Below are 16,725 nucleotides of genomic sequence, written 5' to 3' on the forward strand. Positions count from 1 at the left end.
CCATCCTTCAGGCAGCTGGAAGTGTGCCTAGGGGAGGTGGAGAACTCGCAGCTGTTTGTGGGCATCCTGGGCTCCCGCTATGGCTATGTTCCCCCCAACTACAGCCTCCCTGACCATCCTCACTTCCTCTGGGTAAGGCAGACAAGGTTGGGGCAGGGATGCGAGAAGCCTCAGTATGTCTAGAACCCTGGGACTCTGCACAGGCAGAACCTTGAGACCTGAAGTGAAACACAGGTAGAAGGTTCTGTGAGTGATCAAGTCCTAGATGAGGGAATTCCTTTGGGAAATACCTCTGGGTTGGCCATGGGGTGCGAGAGGTAAGTGGTAGGGCTGATTAGGCTTTGCCGTCAGACAGAGCTGGGTTCTGATCTCCCTTCTGTCATTGTGCAGCATTATGGAAAACGGTTTATCTTAATCTAGCCTCAACTTCTTCATATATTAAAGAGAAACAGTGATGTCTACAGTGCAGGGTTATTCTAACAATTAGAAATCTACTTTAAAAATGCTCCACGTGTGAAAGGCGTTCCATCAACGTTAGCTATTAGCTGTATTTTACTGGCTTGTATCTGGAGGGAGAGAGGAACGTTACTGAGATGAAGGGGCCCTGGGGTCTTGGCAGGTCTCAGAGGAGGGGATCGTGTGACCAGGACTGAACCTACCTGCTCTCTGGCCTCTCCCTGCAGGCCCAGCAGTACCCTTCAGGTCGCTCTGTGACGGAGATGGAGGTGATGCAGTTCCTGAATCGGGGCCTCCGCCTGCAGCCCTCTGCCCAGCCTCTCATCTACTTCCGGGATTCTAGCTTCCTCAGGTACCTTCTGTTGCCTCCGGGCCTCAGTCTCCAAAGAAGGCCAGACAGGCTCAGTGGACGGGTCTTCTGTCCGTAACATTCAGAGCACAAGAGGGGGACCTAGAATGGAGAAACAGGGACCAGAGGGCTTGCCTTGCAGCACCAAAGCAGCCTTGCAGGAGATCTCCCCTTGAGGGGTTTCAGGGAACCACAGCCAGGTCTGGTGGTCGGGGACGGAGAGAGGCTGGGGTCTGAATCCAGCCCCGCTCTTGGGGTGTCTTTGGTGGCCAGCTCTGTGCCAGATGCCTGGAAGTCTGACTTTATTTCTGAGTCGGAAGAGGCTGCCCATCGGCTCTCAGAACTGAAGAGCTACCTGAGCAGACAGGAAGGGATCACCTGTCGCAGGTGAGCTGGGAGAGGTAGGGAACACCTGCACGGAGCGAGGTGGTGAGGGGGCCCCGGCCCGCTGTGACCCTGCTTGTGCTCGCTTTTCCTGCAGATACCACTGTAAGTGGGGTGATGTAGCAGCTGGCCGGCCCTATGTTGGGGAGCTGGAGACGTTTGGGCAGCTGGTTCTGCAGGACGTGTGGAATATGATCCAGAAGCTTTACCTACAGGTCAGCAGGAGCTCTGGTGGCCAGGGGAGTGGAGAGGGGCTAGGCTGGGCCGGGTAGTCCTGGGTGGGAGGTAACTTGGTGGGGGGCACAGTGAGTTTTAGGCCTGGGGTCCTGAGGAGCATGGAAACATAGGTAGTCACTGCCCCATGTGTTCTCAGCCTGCGGCCCAGCCGGAACAGCCAGTGCCCATCCAGGATGATGATTTGGTCCAGGCCGCCTTTCAGCAGCTGAAGAACCCACCGAGCCCTGCACGACCGCGCCTTCTTCAGGACACAGTGCAGAAGCTGAGGCGCCACCGGGGGAGGCTGAGCCTGGTGACCGGGCAGTCGGGACAGGGCAAGACCACCTTCCTGGTACAGAGTCTCAGAGGCCTGGACAGGAGGGAGGGCTGCGTGAGCTCAGGAGGGCTAAGGAGGTGGGAAACAGGAAGCTTGTGCATGTGAAATGTGACCATGTTTTCTGGTCTCTTCCCATGCAGGCATCCCTTGTGTCAGCCCTGCAAGCTCCTGATGGGGCCACGGTGGCCCCCTTAGTCTTCTTCCACTTTTCAGGGGCCCGCCCTGACCAGGGTCTCGTCCTCACCTTGCTCAGACGCCTCTGTGCCTATCTGCATAGCCAACTGCAAGAGCCAAGTGCCCTCCCCAGCACATACCGGTGTGTTTCTCCCCCACTCAGCCCAGCCTTGTTGATAGCACGTGACACCACCCCTGCCGACCTTGGTCTTCCTCCTGCATACACAGGGGCCTGGTGTGGGAGCTGCAGCAGAGGCTGCTCCCCAAGTCTGCTCAGCCCCTGAAAACTGGCCAGCCTCTGGTGCTGATCATCGATGGGGCTGACAGGTTGGTGGACAAGCGCGGACGGCTGATCTCGGACTGGATCCCTAAGACCCTTCCCCGGGTAAGTGTGAGAAGGAGGTGGGGTGGGATGCAGCAGGGAGAGGGACCTCTCCAACAGCGTTCTCCTCCTCTTCCTTCAACGTTTTTACCCTGTTGCCCGAATCCCACAGTGGGTGCACCTGGTGCTGGGTGTGTCCAGTGATTCCGGCCTGGGGGAGACACTCGAGCAGAGCCAAGGTGCCCATGTGGTGGCCCTGGGGCCTCTGGAGCCATCTGCCCGGGCCCGGCTGGTGCGAGAGGAGCTGGCTCTGTACGGGAAGCGGCTGGAAGAGTCACCTTTCAACAACCAGGTTGGGTGTAGGCCAGGGCGGGTGGGTGTGTGGGGTGAATCTGGGAGCTGGGAGAACCCTGGATGCTGAAGCTAGCAGCCGCCCCACACAGACCAGCTCCTTCATTTTCTCAGCCGAGGGAAGTTGTCAATAAGATAACTGCGATTCCTTATAATGTCACCCATTCCTTTTCTCCTGGTGAATGGCCTCTCCAGGGCCTGTCCGGGCGAGGGGAGGAGAAAGCTGTGGCTGTCGAATGGGGTAGGCTGAACCGCGGGGGGGTTTCTGAAAACGGGGCTGGCTGGCTAGAGCAGTGCGGGGCAGGGATGGCTGTGTCCTGAGGTGATGCCATGGTGGGGCCTCTGAGAGGAGAAGCTGCCCTGCACTGGGCTTGGTGCCAGGACGGAGGGCAGGGGGTGGAGGGCTGGCTGTGGCCAGGCTCACTGGTCCTGTGCTGAGTCTCTGAGTCTTCAGATGCAGCTGCTGCTGGTGAAGCGGGGGTCAGCCCTGCCGTTCTACCTGCGCTTGGTCACTGATCACCTGAGGCTCTTCACGCTCTTTGAGCAGGTCAGTGGAGGACGTGAACGCTCACTCTTCATCTTCGAAGTCCTAATCCCACTTCCCAGTCTCCATTCAGCCTCTTTCTCCCACCCTCATCCTTTGCCATCTTGTGATCACCCATTCCGCATCCACACCCCCAAGCCCTGCTTCTCTCCCACCAGCGTTGCTCTTTCCTTGTCATCCCTTCGCATTTTTTTTTCTGATGTCCCTTCCCCTACCCACAACCAAAGCTGCTTCTCCCCCTCCCCTCACTGACTGAGGCCCCTCCCTGTCCCCTCCCAGGTGTCTGAGAGACTCCGGACCCTGCCCGCTACCGTCCCTCTGCTGCTGCAGCACATCCTGGGCACCTTGGAACAAGAGCATGGCCCTGATGTCTTTCCCCAAGCCTTGGCCACGCTTGAGGTCACCCGCAGCGGTCAGTACTTGGAGTGGGCTCGGGGGTTGCATGACCTTTAGTTCAGTTGGGGCCTCAGCAGGCGGTGCAGGGAGGGACTAGGTGTCATGGGGATGGGTACATTGCGTGGTTTAGGGCCTCAGAGAGCTTGGGTTTTTAGGTCTGACCGTGGACCAGTTGCATGGAGTGTTGAGTGCCTGGCGGATACTTCCCGGGGGGACCAAGACCTGGGAAGAAGCAGTGGCTGCTGGTAACAGCGGGGACCCCTACCCCATGGGTTCGTTTGCCTACCTCGTCCAGAGTCTGCGCAGGTATAGGTGCCCTCAGCTGAGCTCCCACTGACTTCTGTACCTCCCTGTCTTTGAGCCAGGGCCCCATGTGATCCTCCCTTCATCCTACCCTTCCCTCCGTATAGCCCCTGACACTTGTCTCCCAGACCCTGAATGGCTGTCACTCAAGTTACCACTGTTTGAGGTGGGAATGGGAACCCACAGCTGTGCCAGATGCTCACGTACAGGCCTGCTCCCTCTTGTCCTGCCTTCTCGCCCTCACACGGGATCAGTTTGCTAGGGGAGGGACCCCTGGAGCGCCCTGGTGCCCGGCTTTGCCTCCATGATGGGCCCCTGAGAACAGCCGCTAAATGTCACTATGGGAAGAGGCCAGAGCTGGAGAAGATGGCACACATCCTCATCGCAGGTGACTGCAGCCCAGTGAACCCCCGGGACGCTGACTGTGGGACCTGGTACTCCACATCGGCTGGCCCCCTCACCTGCTACCCCAGGGGGTGGATGGCTCTTGCTGTAGCCTGAGGGATGTGATCTTTGGAGATGCTTCAGGGCCGAGCCCGTCTCAGTGTCTGTTCCTGTGACCCACACCTGCAGCTCAGCTCTGGAAGACGTGTGACCCTGATGCCTCAGGTGCCTTCCGAAGTTGCCCTCCTGAAGCTCTGGGAGACCTGCCTTATCACCTGGTTAGTCCCCGGATGCTACAGGCACCCTCTCCCAAGGAACTTCTTTGGCTCTTCTGAGACCCCTCTCCCCCATGACCACCACCGTCATCTCCACTGCTGTTATCACCCCCACCCCCTTCCCAAACTCCGTGTACCTTTCTCCTGTCAGTTTTCCTGCCCTCGTCCTTCAGGTCCTTTGTCCCAGCTCTTAAGTCTAGGTCTTAGCTGCACAGACAGGGTCCAAGACTAGACAGTCCCTCCTCACCAGCCTCATCACATCCCTAATGAATCCAGTCTGACTTTCCCAGCTCCAGAGCGGGAACCGTGGCTTTCTTGCAAAGTTCCTTACCAGTCTCCACGTGGTGGCTGCACACCTGGAACTGGGTCTGATGTCTCAGCTCCTGGAGGCCCATGCCCTCTATGGTGAGATGAGTTACTGGGTGGAGTCTTCTCCAAGCAGTGGCTCCTGGGTGTGTTCATGGGGGGCGGCCTGCTCGGAGGGAGGTGTAATGGAAAGAACAGTTGAATTTCTGTTCCAAGGTGAAAAGGCAAGAGGGTAAGCATGTGATTCTTGGGAGACCTTTTGCTTAGGTCTCTTAAACCAGAGGCTCTCACACTTTATTTAGTGGGCATACAATTACTTGGGAAACTTGTTGAAACTGCTGATCCCTGCGTCCCCAGATTCTGGTTTCCTAGGTCTGGAGTGGGACCCAAAGCTTCGTACTTTTAACAGATGTTCCTGATGTGGGACCAGAGGGCCACACTTTGAGACTTAGCATTTTAGACACATCATATGATTGACTTGGTGCTGGGGTTAATGGGGGTCCAGGCTGGCTCCCCAGTGACACCCCACATCTCTTCTATAGCTTCCTCAGTCCCTGACAAGGAACAGAAGCTTCTTGAGGCTGATGTTGCTGTATTTCACACCTTCCTGAGGCAGCAGGCTTCAGTCCTCAGCCAGTACCCACTGCTCCTGCACCAGCAGGCAGCCAACCAGCCTCTGTGCTCGCCCCTTTGCCGCCAGGCCCCCCAGCTCTCCCAGCGATGGTACCTCCAGCGCATGCTACGTTGGCTTAATAAACCCCAGACCCTGAGGGGCCAGCAAAGGTAAAACCCTTGACCCCAGATGCTGGCAAACCCGCCAGAGAGCAAGCTGCAGCCCTCTCTGAAACTGGAGAGTAAAGAACAGACCACAGTCACCGTGGAGAGGGGGGTTCAGGCCCAGAAATGCAGAAACGAATTCCCATCCTCTTCCTTCCCCTCATTCCTCATCTCCTCCCTTTCTTGCTGTTCTTCCTCTAGCTCCAGCCTGTCCCTGGCAGTTTCCTCACCCCCCACAGCTGCGGCCTTCTCCCCCAATGGGCAAAGAGCAGCTGTGGGCACTGCCAGTGGGACGGTTTACCTGTTGGACCTGAGAACCTGGCAGGTACGACACGCAAGGCGGGGTGGGATTTACCTTCAGAAGAGCCTCACGTCCTGCCCCGAAGCCTGAGGCAAGCCAAACCCACCAGTTATCACCCTGTTTGATTCAGCACTATACTAAGCACTGCAAGGAACACAGGGCTTAGGACATTGCCTTTGCCCACCAGGTGGTCAGTTTTTTGAAAAACAAGGCATACAAGGTAAAAAAGGAACCAAAACATAGCCATGTGGCATAGGTAAGAGCTAAGTGAGTTGTGCAGTTACTGGAGGACGTAGGGTGGAGACGGGGAGGCGTTCCGGGTTGAGTGAGGAACCCGGGCAAAGACGCTGGGGGCATGTTCCCTGTAAGTTGCTGAGAATAATGGCAGCAGAGTGCGTGTGAGAGAGGGCGGTAGTACAGTAGGCGGGAGAGGCAGGCTCTGCAGCCACAGCCGCTGTCTCCTCTTCCACCCATGTCAGTACCCCCCGCCCCCCATAGGCGTGTGTGTGATGTCATTCCCGCCTCAGAAGCACCAAACCTTCTGCGACTCGGGGTTACGTACGGGGTTCGAAGTGAGGGGGACGATGTGACCTCACTTGGATCGGGAGGTCCCACTTGAAGCTGTTCGAGCTTGGCCTAGGTCTGGAGTAGGGCCCAAAGCTTTGCACTTTTCACAGGGGCTCCTGCTGTGGGACCAGAGGGCCAGAGTTTGAGACGTAGCAGGGAGTGTAGAGAGCTAAGGGCTCCAGCCCTTCTAGCCATTGCCTCCTTCCTGGTTGGGGCTTGGAGTGGCTGGACATGGACTGGTCAGGGGCGTGTCCTGAGTGCGCTTCCCCGCTCATTGTCACAGGAGGAGAGGTCTGTGGTGAGCGGCTGTGGTGGGGTCTCCTCTTGTTCGTTCCTCTCCGACAACGCCCTCTTTCTTACTGGCTTTGACGGGCTCCTGGAGCTCTGGGACCTGCAGCACGGCTGTCGGTAAGGGGCCCCTCACGTCTCAGCGTGAGGGCCATCCCTGTTTGTTGGAAGCCCAGGGGGAGGGGGACGAGGAGGGAGTCTGTGGCCAGGGGGGCCCCCTGACCTTGTCTCCCTGGGGTAGGGTGCTCCAGATCAAGGCTCACCAGTACCGGATCACCGGCTGCTGCCTGAGCCCAGACGGCCGGCTTCTGGCCACCGTGTGCCTGGGGGGAGGCTTGAAGGTAAGGACCAGGGGGCTGTGGTGGTGCAAGCGGCCCTGAACTCGGGGTCAGCCCTGTGAGATCGTTCTCCTCAGTGCGGCAGAGGCTCCAGCTGCTTGGCCTGCTGAGGGCAGGGGACTGGACAAGGTGGCCCCTGGAGCTCTGGGACTGAGCGGCTCAGGCATCTGTGTCCAGCACCCTGAGTCCTCCTCCCCTTCTCTCTCGTCCAGCTGTGGGACACGGTCCGCGGGCAGCTGGCCTCCCAGCACGCCTGTCCCAAGCCCCTCAACTGCATCGCTTTCCACCCAGAGGGGCAGGTGATAGCCATTGGTAGCTGGGCTGGCAGTTTCAGCTTCTTCCAGGTGGATGGGCTCCAAGTCACCAAGGTGAGAGGAGCCGGGTGGCCCTGGGGAAGGAAGCACGGGAGGGTGGGAGTGGAGAGCGGGAAATGGCGGACACCTGCATCCTGGGTCACTCTTAGTTTGGGTTGAGAGCAGGGCCCTGACATTCCAGTTTCTACCTCTCCACGCAGGAACTGGGGGCCCCAGGAGCCTCTGTCCGCGCCTTGGCCTTCAGTGCGTCTGGGCGGGCTGTAGCTGTGGGCCGGCTGGACGGGATGGTGGAGCTCTGGGTCTGGCAGGAGGGGACACGGCTGGCTGCCTTCCCTGCGCACCACGGCTTTGTTACTGCCGCCCTTTTCCTGCGTGCTGGGTGCCAGTTACTGACGGCTGGAGAGGATGGCAAGGTCAGGTTACAGAGGGCTGGCAGTGGGCTATGAGGAGGGGTTGCAAAGGTGTGGGACTATTTGGGGGAGGGTGGCGCCTTTGCCGAGGAGTCTGGAGGAGCTTGTGCTACGGGGAGGGGTGCGGTGTGTGCACAGTAGCTCTCGGGGACGAGTCTCTGGAAGGAGGACTTTAATGGGGGGGGTAGGTTATCTTTAAGCCCCTTTCTTGGCCCTCAGGTTCAGGTGTGGTCCGGGTCTCTGGGTCGTCCCCGTGGGTGCCTAGGTTGCCCCTCTCTCTCTTCTGCCCTCTCCGTGGCCCTCAGCCCAGATGGCGATCAGGTGGCTGTTGGGTACCGAGCAGATGGCATTCGGATCTACACAATCTCTTCAGGTACCGGAGGGAGGAGGGTTGGAGTGTCTGAGCCTGGAAAGGGCCCTCTCCCCCAACTCTGGCCCTCTTTCTGAGCATCTTACTCTGTTGTTGTCCCTCATTCTCTAGGTTCCCAGGGGGCTCAGTGTCCAGCGCTAGATGTGGCCGTGTCTGCACTGGCCTGGCTCAGCCCTAAGGTGTTGGTGAGTGGTGCTGAAGATGGGGCCCTGCAGGGCTGGATGCTCCAGGGAGGCTCCCTTCAGTCCCTCTGGCTCTTGTCCAGACACCGGAAGCCTGTGCTGGCACTGGCCACGTCCCAGGAACTCGTGGCTGCTGCCTCAGGTACGGCTGGGCAGAGGGCATGGGCAGGGTCGTGAATCACTGTTCCTTTCAAATGTGCTGACACCTTTCTTCGATTTGTGTGTATATGTGTACGTGAAAATACACACACCTATATACCTTTTTTTTTTACAACTTGCAAGTGTCACCCTTTGAGTTTCTGCCTAGTGGGAGATTTTGCTGGGTAAAAGGGATGGGTCTCCCTTAGGAGAAGAGAGACGTTAAGGTGAAAATGGCCTTAGTCCTGTCTAGGTAAGAGGCTTGTTCAAAGTGACACTGTGCACTCTAGGAGAGGAGGGTGTGGAGGTGCAGTCGGGAGTTAGAAGGAGACGGCCGCAGAGCCGGAGCTGGGAGTGCCTGGCATTCCTGCCCTGTGCCTCACGTGGTGAATGGTCCTCGTCCAGGGCCTGGGTGGGACTCACGGCGTCCCTCCCTTGGAGCTGTGCCCTCAGACATCACCTTCAGCCCCCATGATTGCCTTTGTCTTTGGCCTCCCAGGCCTGTGTCACTTCCTCTTTCAGAAAATCTTCCTCTCTCCCCATTTCTAATGCAGAGGACTTCACAGTGCGTCTGTGGCCAAGGCAGTTGCTGGCACTGCCACAAAAGACAGAAGACTTTCCCTGTGGCACTGAGCTCCGGGGACACGAGGGCCCCGTAAGCTGCTGCAGCTTCAGCACCGATGGATGCAGCCTGGCCACCGGGGGCAGGGATCGGGTGAGCTGCAGGGCCCTCCTCCCCGTGGGCCCCCAGCCCCTCTGGTCCTGGATTCTTGAGCAGCTCGCTTCCCACTGCTTCCTCCAGCTTTTTGCTTTGCTCAATGGCCTGTACGGGATCTGTCCACCCGTCCTCCTTTGATATTCCCTCTTTCCTTGAAACCTTTTCCCTGAGATGGCCCTGCTGTCCTATGGTCCTGATGGCTTCCTCTCTTGGGGCCTGTCCAGAGTCTGCTCTGCTGGGATGTGAGGACACCCAAAGCCCCTGTTCTGATTTGCTCCTTCTCTGCCTGTCACCGAGACTGGGTCACTGGCTGTGCCTGGACCAAAGACAACCTCCTGGTGAGTGAAGGGGTGGGGGGGTGGCACAAAGCTCAGCAGGGTTCCTGGGGGAGGACAACGCATCCCACCTCATCCTGTTCCTAATACCCATTTATAATACAGTATATGATTTTCTAACACCCAATATAATAGCTCACATTTATTGAGCACTTAGTATGTGCCAGACATTGGACTAAGCCCTTGGCATATACGGCCTCATTTAGTCTTTACAACACCCTGTGAAGAAGATACTACTATTCTCTCTATTTCATAGACAAGGATATCGAGCTCAGCTAGATTAAAGACCATTTCCAGGGTCATGTAAGTGAAGAAGCTGAGCCAGTAAACTTTATGATAAGAAAGCCCGTGCTCTTAACAAGAACACAGGACTGTCTCCCCAAGGCCTTAGGATGCCCTGTGTCTGCAGGTAAAGGTAGTGCTATGATTTCTTTGGTCCTAAGTGAAAAATGGGTCTCAAATTATGCACTCAGCGTTGGTAAAGCCTAGTTTTCCAACGCAGTCCCTGTTGTTCTCAAAAAGAAATGAGTAGCAGTTGAATAGACTTGTCATTGTCTGTCCTACCCCTGACTTCTAGGCAGCCAGATCTCTCCTGGGCTTGCAGACTTCTCACCTTTGTCGGGGTGAGAGAAAGTTGTTGTTGACTGACATTATGTTAATAACGAGGACAATAGCTACTATTTATTCAATGCTCACTATGTACCAGGCATCCTGCTAAGTCCTTTACATAGATGCTTCAGCCCCACATCAGTAGGTACACTGTCATGATCCTAGTTGAACAGATGAGAAGCCTGAGGCCCAGAGAGATGAACTGGCCCCAGGTCACCAAGCAATGAATGGTGGAACTAGGATTTGAACCCAGGACAGCCCTTGCTGTTAATCACAAGGCTTACAGCCCTCCACCCTCCATTATAAGTATAGAGAAATGCTGGAGGGATGCTGACTATTCCACTCCTCTGCCCTCTGACTCTGCAGGTCTCCTGCTCCAGTGATGGCTCTGTAGGGCTGTGGGACCCAGAGTCGAGACAGCAGCTTGGTCAGTTCCTGGGTCACCAGAGTGCCGTGAGCGCCGTGCTGGCCGTGGTGAGAAGGCAGTGGAGAGCTCACTGGGGGTCCCTGGGAAGGTTAAGGGGGCTTTGGGAGACTGGATGCATTGCGTATCTAATCCCAAAGGCAAAAGGAGTATAAAGAGTGAGATGCTTGGGCTTCCCTGGTGGCGCAGTGGTTGAGAGTCCGCCTGCCAGTGCAGGGGACACGGGTTCGTGCCCCGGTCTGGGAAGATCCCACATGCTGTGGAGCGGCTGGGCCTGTGAGCCATGGCCGCTGAGCCTGCGCGTCCGGAGCCTGTGCTCCGCGATGGGAGAGGCCACAGCAGTGAGAGGCCCGCGTACCGCAAAAAAAAAAAAAATTAAAAAAAAGTGAGATGCTTGGGCCTGAATTAGAGCAGGATTAGGGTATTGAGGCTGAGGGTTGGTGTGAGCGGAGGGAGAGCATGAAAATACAGTATCTCAGTATCATGACCTCGTGGCATGATGGAAGTCCTGAGCCTCCCAGCCCCACTATCCAGGGTGTCCTCATTCTTTGACATCTTCTAGGCCCTTAATGCTGAGCCCACACCTCTGTGGCGGGAGTCGTAATTCCCATGTCCCGCTCAGTGTGACTCTTCTCTTATCCTGTGCTCTGGGGCAGGAGGGGCACGTGGTATCTGTGGGCCGAGATGGGACCTTGAAAGTGTGGGACCATCAGGGTGTGGAGATGACCAGCATCCCTGCTCACTCAGGACCCATCAGCCACTGTGCAGCTGCCCTGGAGCCCAATGCAGGTAATGACATGTCAGCCACCTTCCCGTCCCCGCTGCCTGTTCCCTTCTCCCCTTCTCCTGACTCAGTTTCTGTATCTTATCAGCTGGCCAGCTGGGGTCAGAGCTTCTGGTGGTAACTGTGGGATTGGATGGGGCCACACGGTTGTGGAATCCACTCTTGGTGAGTTCCCTGAAAGGCCCTGGGTGGGGGCAGTGGAGAGGGTATGATGGTACAGCATCCTGCTGTGTCACCTCCCCACTGTGCCATCTACATCCTTTCCTCCTAGGTGTTTCAAACACACAGCCTCCTGGGACACAGTGGCCCAGTCAGTGCAGCTGCTGTTTCAGAAACCTCAGGCCTCCTGCTGACTGCCTCAGAGGATGGTTCCATACAGCTCTGGCAGGTACCTGAAGAAGCAGGTGAGGCGTGGAGAGACTCAAGGTGTGAAAGGGGGGTGTGTTTGTCGGACCAAGAAGGTCAAGGGTAGCCTGCTATCTCCTCTTGTATCCCAACAGTGGTCCAGCTCCTAATGAATCACTTCCTTTCTTCTCCAGATGACACATATATACCCAGGAGTCATGCAGCCGTCACTGCTGTGGCCTGGGCCCCAGACGGTTCTATAGCAGTGTCTGGGAATCAAGCTGGGGAACTCACCTTGTGGCAGGAAGCAAAGGCTGTGGCCACAGCACAGGTGAATCGGGTCAACTTCAGTTCTCTGTTTATGTGAATTCTGCCCTGGCTATGTATCTGATGGTATGTGCCGGGGTTAGAGGTTGCGTAGACGCCTGGGATGGGGAAGAAGGTTAATCCTGGTTCCTCAGAAATACTGAAATAAACTTGTATTCACTAGGCTCCAGGCCGCATCAGTGCTCTGATCTGGTACTCAGCACACACCTTGATTGTTGTCAGTGCTGATGAAAAAGTCAGTGAGTGGCAAGTGGAACTGCAGAAGGGTTCAGCACCCAGAAATTTCAGGTGAAGTGAGGCGGCTGGGTTAATGAATACAGTTACATCTGGGATTTTGCTCAAATCACTCCCTTCTACTTCTGAACTAGGTCAATAGGATGTTAGTAAGCAGGAAAAAGTCACTGGGAAATTGTTTTCTGCTCATCGTGTCAATTTAAGTAATAATTATCAAGTGCCTACTTTATGCTAAGCTCTGGGCCAGGCAGTGTGAACCAGATTGAAATTAATTTTTAACTAAGGGAGCTCACAGTACAGGAATGTGCAGATAAGTAAACTGCCAACAATATGCAGAGTGATTACTGCTATAATAAAGATATATATATATTTTTATATATATATATTTTATATACATATATGTAAAATTCCTGGGGCTGCAGAATTTAAGACATTTACTGTTTACAAAAGAGTTGCTATTTGAGATTGGGCTTAGAGGATGAGTAGGAGTTTTCTGAATCAGTAAGGGAAGGGAATGGTGTTTTAGGAAGAGGAGGTAGCATTAACAAAAGGCATGGAGGCATGAGAGTGCGTGGTGTGTTCTGAGTATAGCTCAGTCTTTGGGTTCTTGGTGCGAGTGGTGGTGGGGAATTGGGTTGAAAAAATGAACTGGGGCCAGGCTGTAGAGGGCACAGTGCTAAGAATTTTGAGCAGAATAATTATCTGAATTTTAGAAAGAGAACTCTAGTGGCCACACGGAGGATGGTTAGTAGTAGATAGATACTAAACGTAGGGCGACCACATTTACAGCTGATGCTCTAGTCCAAGGAAGACAGAACGTGAGCCCTGACCTGGGCAGTGGGGATGAAAAGGAGAGATAAAGACTTAGGCATGTGTTGCCAGTAGAGTCCACAGTGCTTATCAATCAATTGGAGGTCAGGAGGGAAGGAAAGGACAGGAATGTTAGAGATTCCTGGTTTGAGCAGATAAGGTGATGATGGTATGATGAATACTAATTAATATAACAAAAACAGAAAGAGGAACACAATTTGTAGGGATGGTGATATATTTTGTTTTATACTTTACTCCTGAGGAATTCATGGGGAGCTGAGAGAGGTGGACTAGAGTAGAATCTTTCTCTGTCCATGTATCCTTTTTTGTGCTATAGTCTTCACCTGAACCGAGTTCTGCAGGAGGACTTAGGGTTCCTGACAGGTGTAAGTCTGGTCCCTGACGGTCACTCCCTCATCTTGGCCAAAGCAGATTTGCAATTACTGCACATGAAGCCAGGCGATGAGCCCTCTGTAATCTGGTAAGATCCAAAATGTTTTCTCTTGGGCTGGAGAAAAGAGGAAAAGTGGGTTAGTGGCTACCCTGAGTTTGGGTCTAACTAGAACAAACATTGGGGTCTTACGGAGAGGTGTTCCTGGGCTTAGCCTCTTTCTTTCTTATCAACCAGGAGAAGCTATTCAGAAGATCCTATAATGTTGTCCACCCACCAGGACTATGGTGTGTTTGTCCTGCAGTCAATGAACCTCAGAGTTCTTTCTTTCTCAGTAAGTTCTGTCTGGGTGTGTGTTAAAACAAACATTTGTCCAGGACCAATGTTTTAAAGCCTTGGGGCCATGATGGAGGCTAAGAGGAAGGAAGGGAAAAGCAGTTGGTTCCAAATCCCCTTCTCTTCCTTCAACTATAGCTCTACTTAAGAGCATTTTATATTGGGTTTCCCTATAAGATTTCATTGATACTAGAAAGGATTCTAGTGTTTAAAAGAATCGTGGGAAACCATAAACCTAGTTGTTTTCATTGCATTTTCTTCATATCTGTCTTGTCTTGCCACTGTATTAGCAGTGTCTGGAACAGTACAGATATATATCATAGACATTATGTTGGGCAAAAGAAGCCAGACACAAAAAACTACATATTACATGATTTCACCTAAATGAAGTTCAAAACTGGGCTTCCCTGGTGGCGCAGTGGTTGAGAGTCCGCCTGCCGATGCAGGGGACACGGGTTCGTGCCCCAGTCTGGGAAGATTCCACGTGCCGTGGAGTGGCTGGGCCTGTGAGCCATGACCACTGAGCCTGCGCGTCCGGAGCCTGTGCTCCGCAACGGGAGAGGCCACAACAGTGAGAGGCCCGCGTACCGCAAAAAAAAAAAAAAAAAAAAAGAACAAGCAAAACTAATTTATAGTGACAGAAGTCGGAATATTGTTAGCTCTGGGGGTGGTGATACTCTGGTATTGACTGGGAAGGGGCGTGAAGGCGACTTTCCAGGGTGATGGAAATGTTCTATATCTTGATCTGGGCAGGGATTACATGGATGTATACACGTGTAAAATTTTATCAAGATGTCCATTTAAGATTTGTGTATCAGTACTTTCCTGTATCTAGGATACGATTTTGAAAAATCTTGACCAGCCCAGAGCAGAAAAGAGTTGCTTTGTCTGGGCAGCAGTAAGTGATACAAGTAGGCTAATCAAAATGATCTATCCTTTCACAGAGCCAAAAGGAATTAGGAGAGTTTGCAGAGTGCCCAGAATTTGATCTGAGCTTAGAGAATCCTAATAAGACCCTCATATCGGTAACTCAGGCCAAACCTGAATCTGGTGAGTGGTGATGGGAGGGCCCAAGGAATCCAGAGGTGGCCTAGGGGAGGATGGTGGATCCTTCAAAGTCTAAGACCTGGCTCCAACTCTGCCCTTGAAATGGCAGAGTCCTCATTTTTGTGTGCCAGCTCTGATGGGACGCTGTGGAACCTAGCTAGATGCAACGTTGAAGGAGAATGGACCACAGATAATATCTGGCAGGAAAAAGTAGAAATGCCTGAAACCCGAACTCCAGAGACAGACGCGTGTGTATGTGCTGACACGTATACCTGTCCAGCAGTCCCACAGCTAAAGACACGGCAACGTAGAAAGGTGAGTTTGAGGGAAAGGTCACAGACGTTGGGGAGGACGCTCTAGGTCTGACCCAGCAGACTTCTCTGCTTCCTTGTCTGAGGAGGGTCCACTGAAAACTCACCACACCTCTTCCCCTCCCTCCCTAAGATTCACACAGGCTCTGTCACAGCCCTCCACGTGCTGCCTGAGTTGCTGGTGACAGCTTCAAAGGACAGAGATGTTAAACTGTGGGAGAGACCCAGTATGCAGCTCGTAAGTGTGTGTGTGTGTGTGTGTGTGTGTGTGTGTGTGTGTGTGTGTGTAAGGAGGGCTAAAGGGATGTCATAGAGCAAACTTGGGGTAAGAAAGGGCAAAAGATCAAGACTGTGTTCTTCTGTCCTTCTTGCAGTAATGTGCAACTAACCTGTTTCGAAACAAAAGTCATTGGTGTGAGACAAATAAGTAAGGAGGCCCTAGGCTTGTAGCCCACATCTCCCGTTTTTGTTCCCATTGTAGCTGGGCCTGTTCCGATGTGAAGGGGCAGTGAGCTGCCTGGAACCTTGGCTGGGTCCTAACTCTGCCCTGCAGCTCGCAGTGGGAGACACACAGGGCAATGTATACTTTCTGTCCTGGGAATGAAGATCACTGCTCAGGGCAAAGAGACTGCTTGTGCTAGAGATGCAAAGCCTGAAGACACCAGTGGCTACGTTCTTGATACAATTATATAAATAAAAGGTGGGAAAATCTCACATGCAGTCCTGCCTGTGTTCTTAATGTGGATTTGGACCAAGAGGGAAGAATATGAATGTTCTTATGTTTCTTTTCTGATGTAACATTAATCCTTACCAGAACTGCAAGAAAGTGAACCAGATCTTTAGTATTCTTTGAAATTATGCTTTAGAATTCTTGTGTCATTTTCTGGCCCCAGGACCGTAAGGTATGACTCCTACTAGGAGGAGGAATGAAAGTGATGTTGACCAGCACTTAGTCTGAAAAGAAATCTGAAGACCTCTCACTTGTTCAAGGAAGAGGAAGAGAAGGAAGAATGAGTCACTTGGGCCCTGGTTCAGGGTATTTGGAAAGAACTGGGATAGAACCAGGACAACGCTAGGTTCCTGTCACAGAAGCAGCCCCATCTACTCAGAGCCAGCTGCCCAGGTGAGAGGTGAGAAGCCAGGGCTCTGAGAGCAGAACGTGTCTTCTGGCTTTCACAGCCTCTGACAGGGCAAGCGGCAGCCACTTGACTTGGAAGCATTAGTCAGTATAGTAATTTGCATTCTTGGAGGAGATCACAAAAGGGTCTCTCTCTCAAATTGAAGTTCATAAAGATAAAATGAGTTGAAAGGTGGAACAATGCCTACACATGGACTTGCTGTGGACTGTGACCCTCTTAAGTAAACTGTGACCCTCTTATTTTCCTATAAGTCTGTTTTATGGGAGAGGAAGTTCCCTGAGGCCCTTTCTTTCTAAGGGTTAAGGAAGGGTTAAGGGTCTTCGGTGTCCAAGAAGTCAAGGACTTGTGTATGATAAGCCAGAGCTATTACAGGATTTTATCCTGGGTTGGTAGGGTTCTCTCAGAGACATATCACTGCACTCTGGTCTAGAGT

At 53.7% G+C, this 16,725-nt stretch overlaps 1 protein-coding gene across 1 annotated transcript in view; it reads left to right on the forward strand.

The window, feature by feature from the left end:
- The window catches only part of TEP1 (telomerase associated protein 1), a 57,416-nt gene extending 41,564 nt beyond the window's left edge, over positions 1-15,852 (forward strand). Inside the window, exons 24-59 of the mRNA XM_082648065.1 lie at positions 12-132; positions 684-808; positions 1,079-1,192; positions 1,287-1,404; positions 1,563-1,757; positions 1,883-2,058; positions 2,145-2,301; positions 2,411-2,590; positions 3,044-3,136; positions 3,413-3,545; positions 3,685-3,835; positions 4,087-4,220; positions 4,406-4,494; positions 4,782-4,896; positions 5,340-5,580; positions 5,776-5,899; positions 6,726-6,850; positions 6,972-7,071; positions 7,281-7,436; positions 7,583-7,795; positions 8,012-8,165; positions 8,274-8,486; positions 9,037-9,197; positions 9,425-9,538; positions 10,511-10,618; positions 11,225-11,357; positions 11,441-11,517; positions 11,624-11,756; positions 11,892-12,028; positions 12,188-12,312; positions 13,406-13,549; positions 13,697-13,793; positions 14,740-14,845; positions 14,952-15,157; positions 15,287-15,391; positions 15,635-15,852. Of these exons, the coding sequence (XP_082504191.1) occupies positions 12-132; positions 684-808; positions 1,079-1,192; positions 1,287-1,404; positions 1,563-1,757; positions 1,883-2,058; positions 2,145-2,301; positions 2,411-2,590; positions 3,044-3,136; positions 3,413-3,545; positions 3,685-3,835; positions 4,087-4,220; positions 4,406-4,494; positions 4,782-4,896; positions 5,340-5,580; positions 5,776-5,899; positions 6,726-6,850; positions 6,972-7,071; positions 7,281-7,436; positions 7,583-7,795; positions 8,012-8,165; positions 8,274-8,486; positions 9,037-9,197; positions 9,425-9,538; positions 10,511-10,618; positions 11,225-11,357; positions 11,441-11,517; positions 11,624-11,756; positions 11,892-12,028; positions 12,188-12,312; positions 13,406-13,549; positions 13,697-13,793; positions 14,740-14,845; positions 14,952-15,157; positions 15,287-15,391; positions 15,635-15,757 (4,996 nt within the window). The 3' untranslated portion in view covers positions 15,758-15,852. The remainder of the gene's footprint in view (positions 1-11; positions 133-683; positions 809-1,078; positions 1,193-1,286; positions 1,405-1,562; positions 1,758-1,882; positions 2,059-2,144; positions 2,302-2,410; positions 2,591-3,043; positions 3,137-3,412; positions 3,546-3,684; positions 3,836-4,086; positions 4,221-4,405; positions 4,495-4,781; positions 4,897-5,339; positions 5,581-5,775; positions 5,900-6,725; positions 6,851-6,971; positions 7,072-7,280; positions 7,437-7,582; positions 7,796-8,011; positions 8,166-8,273; positions 8,487-9,036; positions 9,198-9,424; positions 9,539-10,510; positions 10,619-11,224; positions 11,358-11,440; positions 11,518-11,623; positions 11,757-11,891; positions 12,029-12,187; positions 12,313-13,405; positions 13,550-13,696; positions 13,794-14,739; positions 14,846-14,951; positions 15,158-15,286; positions 15,392-15,634) is intronic.
- Positions 15,853-16,725: the final 873 nt, after the last annotated feature.

Source organism: Grampus griseus (assembly GCF_964374135.1).
Source record: "Grampus griseus genome assembly, chromosome: 2".
NCBI lineage: Eukaryota > Metazoa > Chordata > Mammalia > Artiodactyla > Delphinidae > Grampus > Grampus griseus.